At 51.4% G+C, this 7,679-nt stretch overlaps 1 protein-coding gene across 2 annotated transcripts; it reads right to left on the bottom strand.

The window, feature by feature from the left end:
- Positions 1-625: 625 nt before the first annotated feature.
- Positions 626-2,369, bottom strand: EIF1 (eukaryotic translation initiation factor 1; the record flags this gene model as incomplete). 2 transcript variants are annotated; one of them, XM_084237387.1, is made up of 4 exons in its annotated part: positions 2,263-2,369; positions 1,410-1,573; positions 1,202-1,303; positions 626-670 (listed from the first exon to the last, which is right to left on the bottom strand). In XM_084237387.1, exons 1-4 carry the CDS (start codon positions 2,291-2,293, stop codon positions 626-628), a joined length of 342 nt encoding a protein of 113 aa, XP_084093513.1. In that variant the 5' UTR covers positions 2,294-2,369. The 2 variants fall into 2 exon arrangements, with proteins under 2 accessions (XP_084093513.1, XP_084093514.1); XM_084237388.1 differs by having other exon boundaries at positions 1,214-1,303.
- Between the last annotated feature and the right edge of the window lie 5,310 nt (positions 2,370-7,679).

Below are 7,679 nucleotides of genomic sequence, written 5' to 3'. Positions count from 1 at the left end.
CCTTGTCAAAAGTTTAACTCTGAAAACAGAAGACTGGCCTCACATTCTGGTGTTGTCATTGGATTAGCTAGGATATGTCTGATCATAGATGTCCTGTCACCTCACTAGAGGGAAGGTGGCCACTCTGGGCTCTGGCCAGGTTGGAGACATCAGGGCATCCTTCCTTTACTACCGAAGGCTCCCTTTAGGTTATGGCTGTCGTTGCTGCCTCACCCCATTCTCTCCTCTCAGCCTCACCGAGGGCTGTTCAGGGGGTGGTGGTGACATTCTCTTAGGGCAGGGAACTCTGTGGAGGGAGAGCCGAGGAGCTTCTGGCCAGACATAGACAATAGTGATCTTGGGGTTCTGGGCATGGCTGAAACATCAAGTTATTGCTCTGTTTCAGGCTGGACTCTGCCAGGCGCCTACTGCTTGATCTCTGTTTAAATGAGGGACTTCAAGACTAGACAGCATGGCTCTTTTCAGTTTATTGCATGAAGGAGTTACACTAGTCCAAGTTAAAAGCAGACCCCAAATGGTTACATTATACAAGCTGTGAGGTTTTTAAACTTGTGACAAGGGACAGAAGGGAAATTCTACTCATTGCAAGGAAATCCTCACTTAAGCTTCAGTGAGCCAAAAGCACTTAAAACCCATGAACCTTCAGCTGGTCGTCCTTAGCCAGTCCAATCTGCAAAGAGAAAAGGGCAAAGTTTAAAGAGGGGGTAGAGTCAAAGCTTTCATTTCTGGTGTCTGGTGGCAACAATCCTGTCCTTTTTTTTTTTTTAAGATTTATTTACTTATGCATACAAGAACTGGTGTATAGGCCAGAGGCGTGGGCGGTGTGTGTGGATCCACCAGTGACAGAGAGGGGAACAGAACAGGCAGACTGACTGAAATACCCTGCTGAGGGGAGCAGCGGGCAAGTCAGGAGACGTCTGCTGCACCATGTGGGCAGCTCCCTGGCTGGGGATTGAACTCATGCTGCAGAGATTGCATACAGCCTCATAGGTTGCATCTTAACCCCTTGTGCCACCAGGGAGGCTCACAATCCTTTTTGCTTCTACACTGTCAAGAGTCCAAGTGCCAAAGCACAGCCCTCAACTGCCAGAACATAATGGTTCTCAACTCAGGGAACGTACGCAAACTCCTGTGTCCCCAGCAGAACCTGAGACCTGCCTGGGCAGCGGAACAAGTGTTATTGGGAAGTGACTGCACCCACCTCTACGAGGAACTGGCATATGTTCTTGCGCTGGTCACCCTGTAGCTGAATTACTTCTCCATATTCTGGATGCTCAATTACAGTACCATTGCAGGCAAATTTCTGCAAGCACCAAAGGAAGCAACAAGTCAGGCCAAACAGCACTAACAATTCCTTTCCAGAAATAACACAACACAGCGCCCTCAGGCAGGGGAGACTTCAGACCTACCTTCTTAAACGCCTTCACTAGTTTCTTTTTATCGTAATCATCAGCGATCCCTTGGACAGTAGTAAGGGTCTTCCTGCCGTTTCTCTGTTGAATTCTTATATGGATATAATCCTCAGTGCCAGCAGGAAGCAGATCATCACCCTTACTTGCATCAGCAAAGGGGTCTGGGGGCGAAAAAAGCCAAACTCGTTTTGAACTGTCCTGGCTCAGAGTTTGGCGCGTGCAGAAACTAATCCTGAAACTGCCGGGGCCTGGGTCGGATCACAAGTGTCCTCTGTTGGCGCGCTCTGAACAGGTCAGTCCGGGACAGCCGGCTTCCCGAGGCTGTGGGAAAGCCAGGGCCGCCCGCCCCAGGCCCGCCCTCTGGAGCCGATCACGTGTGGAGGAGCCCGAGCTGGCAGGCGGCGCCCCACCCGGCTGATGCAACCGCCCGGAACCCGAGCTCCGAGGCGGGGCCGAGCTTCCCGCCCCATTGGCGCGCGCGTTTGTCACTTAGGGCTGGCGCCGCCTCTAGCTCCCCGCTCCGTGACAACGGCGAGTGACGAGTCGGACGTGACGCAGGGTGGCGGGAGGGGCGGGTGTGGCCCGCGGCGGCCCGGGAGCCATTAGCCATTGCGCCACCCGAGAGCCCGGGCCCGCCCCAGGGCTGACCTCCCGTCCGCTCCTTCCGGTCGCGCTCAGGGGCCGACCCCGGCGCCCGGGCCCCCGCCCGCCCCACGGCCCGCCGGCGCGGACGCCCCTCCCCCGCCCCCGACGGCGAGGGCCCAGGGCGCCCGATCGCTTCTGGCCCGGGGGCGCCCCGCCGCCCCGCCCCGCCCCGGCCTCCCCCGCGCCGGGAGCGCCCGCAGCCTACCGAAAGAGTGGAGGTTCTGGATAGCGGACATACGATACGATTCCTTTTCCTCGGTGGAAACGGCCTGCGGAAGGCGGCGGCGGGAGAAGGCGGGCGGGGGGGACGGAGCGTCGGGAAGCGAGGGGGCTCGAGGGGGAGGCTGCTGAGACCTCGGCGGCGGCTCAGTGACTGGGGCGGCGGGGCGGCGCCTGTATTCACTTATATAGCCGCCCCTGTGACGCCAGCGCGCTGCCCTCACGTCCCGACCCCACCCACGGCGTCGTGCCCTGAGCGTCCAGGCGCCACCGCTTCCAATTGGTCCGGGGACGGGGGACGCAGGACTGCGCCTGCGCAGGAACTCGGGGCTGCGGGAGGGCGTCCTGTCGACCCCGGGAGAGGCGGGAGGGGGAGGGAAAGCTTGGTCGGGGTCGGCGCCTGCGCAGTGCGGGTGGAAGGTGTCTGGGCCGTCCAGAAAGCGGGTGGTGTTTTTTTGGACGCGCTTGCGCACTTTGTTCCCTGGCACGTTCCAGGTTATTGGCCCTGTTGCAGACCTACCTGCTTGAGAAGGATTTACGACTTAGAGAATTAAGATGCTCTGCCGCTGGAGCAGGACCAAGTCCCATGCCCACTGATCTGCACACCTAGTTGCCCCTTTACTTTGTTTTTACAGGAAGATCTGGGGCATAGCTTAATCTAATCAACATACATTAATATGAAACCTTAATCTTAGATTAATTTATCATTTCGATGAATCTCATCTAAAAACGGGTTTATCTACTCTCAATTAGGGAGATTCCTTGATAATCTAAGGAAAGAATGTCCAACTCATTAGCACAAATTCAAGGGAGAATAACACCAGTTCTGGGGCCTGATAAGAATTCAGGCAACAGAAAGGTGTCATACAAATGGGTGTCCTACAAACTGTGTAGGGTAGAGCCTTCCCAGAGCTTTGCTGAAATATTTTCCTTCAAAGCAGTCAACCTTCCTGTCCCTCTCATTTTATTTATTGAAATGCTCTCAGTTGTAGGGACAGGTAGAGTGGTTTTAGACTCCAAATGGGCCAGGCGGGCAAGATAAGGGAGAGCAGACAGCCGAGTGTGATGTAATGGGGTGTGGCGGGGGCTGGTAGGAGGGAGTTAGCAATGGCTATGTGCCTCCAGCCATTGTGTTAGCTCTTCTTTTTCAACAGAATCTGGGATTCTAGATTAAAACTCTTGATTTTCAAATATTACCAATCAGTCGAATTTGGGGAAAAACACCACACAAATCCAAACTAACAAAATGTGTGTCAACCCCATGGTGACCCCTTGACAGGGTCACCGGCCTTTCAGAGTCTAGTGGGAGAGACAGTAAACATGGTGATCGGCGCCAAGACAGGAGTAAACAGGGTGATGTGAGCAAGTGATATTGGCCACACTCTTCTGCAGTTGGGACATACAGAGAATGACTCTGAGGAGGTGATATCTGGCTCACAGTCAGCTGGTGGGGAAGAGCCCAGTGGGGACCAGGGGAGAACCTGCCAGATGGAAACCCCCAGGGCGGAAAAGCTAGGTGTTGTCCTCATTTTATTTTGATTCTGTATTTACCAAATAATCTCTGATTAATAGCTTGGCTAGAAGTCATGGGTGTCCTCATCTCACACCCATCCTGGTCTGAGAAATTGAGGACCCAACCTGCTGTCAGCCTGGGAACGTCTATACGCGCAGATGTGGCTTTGCTTGAAAGGGGCTTGGGGAGAGAGGGTGACTGAGCCTGAGCAAGCCTTCCTGCTGTGTGCACGAGTTTTATTATATGAGACTTAAAATAATGATATGGTGCAGTTTATCCATCTTTTAGGAAAAGATCCTTTCTGTGTTAAAGAAATCATTTCTCGGGCTCGGGCCTCCCCTGGTGGCGCAGCGGTTGAGTGCTGGGCTGCGAAGCTGCCCGCAGCCTCTGCAGCGCCGTTTCATTCCCCAGCTGCCAGCGAGGGTCCCACAAAAAAAAAAAAAAAATCATTTCTCTGCTCCTGTTAGTGGGCAGAATGAGGGGCACCCTGGGACCCCCCACAAACCTGCTTGCTCTAAATGGGTTCTGCCATCCACCACGTAAAGATAAAACATACTTAGTACATAAAACCTTCAATAGAAAGGAACTTTAATACAATTAGTGCAATAGAAAGACGAGAAAGAATATACTTAAAATAGATTCCAATTAAACACCCAAAGTCATCCACCCCTTCATGGGTAAATTAATCACCCAGGCAAACAGGGTTAGCCCAAAGCAGGACCACCGAGGCCTGAAAGCTTGCCACAAGTCCGAGGCACCTTCTGGTGGGGAACCATAGGAAAGGAATAGAAAGGGCCAGGTAAGACTGGAAGGAAAAGAGCAAAATCAAAATACAAGTCAAGATAAAGGCTGCTATTGTCAGCCTTTCCAGGGGTCTCTCACCCACATCTCTTTCCGTGTCCCCCAAGTCCCTGGTACAAGGTGGAGAAGCAAGCATGGCTTCTCCCTCACATATCTCTGTTCCACATGCCTCCTGCAGGTCTTCTCCCCAGCCTTCTCTCCCCTGGCCTTTTCAGCTTCCGCCTGGCTGCTCAGCTCCACCCTTCCTTAGGTGGGGCAGGGACCCAGGAACCTCCCCTTTCTATGGCGATCACACTGTTTTTATTTGTTTGTTTTAAAATATTTATTTATTTATTTATTTATTTATTTGTTTGTTTGTTTGTTTGTTTGTTTATTTATATAAGCACTGGATACAGTCAGAAGCATGGGAGGCCAAGAGAATTCACCAGAGCCAGAGCGGGGAACAGAACAGGCAGACTAACGAAATACACTGCTGAGGGGAGCAGGGGGCGGCAGGAGAGGTCTGCGTGCCACGTGGGACCCTCGCAGGTAGAGGCTGCGGGCAGCTTCGCAACCCAGCGCTCAACTGCTGCGCCACCGGGGAGGCCCGGATCACACTGTTATATCCCTATTTTATAAAGATATTCAGTATTTTCTTTGGAAAGCGTCAACGCTTTATTCTTCATATTTAGAACTTAAATCCACCTGGAATTTATTAAAATTAAAAAAAAATTTCTCATAGAAGAATTGGGTTGTAGGCCAGAGGTGCGGGGTGTGAGAGTACTCACCAGAGACAGAGTGGAGAGTAGAACAGGTGGATCTACTGAAACACACTGCCGAGGGGAGCACCTGAGTCAGGAGAGGTCTGCTGTGTCATGTGGGTAGTTTCCTGGCCAGGGATGGAACTCAGGCCTCAGTAGCTGCTGATAACTTGATAACACTGAGACTTTAACCCCTGCACCACCAGGGAGGCCCAAACCTGGAATTTATTTTTGTGTGTGGTGTGAGATAGGGCCTTATATACACCGTTTATAGAATCATACATCCTTTCCCCACGGACGCATGGTGCCTTTCTCTGTCTTAATCATTTTCCCATTTGTAGTGGGTCTCAGCTCTGTTCTACTTGTCCATGTATCCTTAAGCCACGCTCTCAACTACAGGAGCTTTACCAAAGTCCTCATGGCCAACAGCACCAACCCCTCTATTTTGTGCTCCAGAATTATCTTGGCTATTCCCCTGGCTCCCCTTTCAGCCTCATGGTGGGTGCAGCTGGGCTCCCCACTCCACCATGGTGGTTCCCTGGCACACGGGCATGTTCTCATCTCGGGGTGCTTGTACACGCCCCTTCTCCCCTCTGCTTCATCTGGCATCTTCCATGCCTCCCTTGGGACTCAGCTGGAATTATCTGTCCTCCTGTGCAGACTGTGTTTGGGGTCCTCTGTGCCCCCCACTCTCTATTTTGACATTCATCACGGTGCATTTGCTTGCCTGTCCCTTGCTGCCTAATTTACTGGGTCTAGCACAAAAATGAAAACATGAGCCCTGTTAAAAAACAAAATCTACACATTTAGAGATTTAATTAGCTTCATTAAATGACTCATAAAGGGGGCCCATCCAGTCTAGTAGGTGCAAAGGCTGACACAAAATAGAGGGCACTTCAGACAGGAAGAGGGTGGGACAAGGCTATTAGCTAAAGGAAAGATTTTTTTCAGGTACAACTACTTTCCCTGGAAGTGGGGGTGGTGGTGATTTATCAGACTGATGACCTTACTCACTGTTGATTGGTGTGGGATTATACTTTGGAGTTCAACCTGCAATAAGATTAGGGCCCAACTTGTAACTTACTCCATGTTGGGCCTGTGTTTTCTAGTTTTTTTAAAAAGATTTATTTATGTATGTAAGAACTGGGGTACAGGCCAGAGGTGTTGGGGGTGAGTGGATCCACCAGAGACAGAGTGGGGAGCAGAACAGGCAGACTGACTGAAATACACTGCTGAGGGGAGCAGCGGGTGAGACAGGAGAGGTCTGCTGCGTCATGTGGTACCTTCCTGGCCGGGGATTGAACTCATGCTGCAGTGGCTGCAAATAGTTTCATAGTGCTGACACTTGTGCCACCAGGGAAGCTCCAATAGTGACTTATTCTTGACTGTGTTCCTTGTTCTGTGCTAGCCTGGCATTCAGAGACAGAGCACATGCACTCAGGCCCAAACCTCTTCCTGCCTGGGTGTCTCAGCCTCTTCCAGGCTCTATCTTGCCTTCTGCATGAAAGGATAATGATAGCTGTCTTGTAGGTTCTTTTTTTTTTTTTTTTAAATTTATTTATTTATTTATTTGTTTATACAAGAGCTGGGATACAGGCCAGAGGTGTGTGAGGGTGAGAGAATTCACCAGAAACAGAGTAGGGAACAGAACAGGCAGACAGACCAAAGCAGTAGGTGAGGGGAGCAGCGGGCGAGGCAGGAGAGGTCTGCCGCGCCATGTGAGTATCTCCTTGGTGGGCAGGGAATCGAACCCGTGCTGCAGAAGCTGCGGACAGCTTCACAGTGCTGCACTCCACCCACTGCGCCACCGGGGAGGCCACTGTCTTTTAGGTTCTTGAGGCAATTTAAAGAGGAGGATATGGGGGCCTCCCCTCCCCGGTGGCGCAGTGGGTTGAGCGCTGCTCTGTGGAGCAGCCTCTGCAGTGCGGGTTCGATTCCCAGCCGGCTAGGGAGATTCCCACATGGTGGGGCAGACCTTCCCTGTCTCAACCGCTCCTCCCCTCAGCAGTGCCTGTTCTGCTCCCCGCTCTGTCTCTGGTGAATCCTTTCAGCCTCCGGTGCCTCTGACCTGTATCCCAGTTCTTGTAGAAAAATAAATAAATCTTTATTATAATTAGTGTTTTTCCTGGTATTTAAAGTAAAAATCAAAATCAACAGGCAACTGTAAACCAGAGACACACTGCAGGGGTGGGGGGCGGGGAGGAGGGATTGGGGTTAAAATAAGGGGGGTGGGAATTGTGTGGGGACTATAACCAAGATGAAAATGCATACATTGTGCAAAAATGAAAAATGATGTAAAAATATATAAAATAAATTAATAATATAAAAATTTTCCACAAAAAATAAAAT

This window comes from Talpa europaea (genome assembly GCF_964194135.1).
Source record: "Talpa europaea genome assembly, chromosome: 7".
In the NCBI taxonomy this organism is placed as follows: Eukaryota; Metazoa; Chordata; class Mammalia; order Eulipotyphla; family Talpidae; genus Talpa; species Talpa europaea.
The sequence above is the reverse complement of the archived record's forward strand: the minus strand, read 5'-3'. Positions and strand labels throughout refer to the sequence as shown.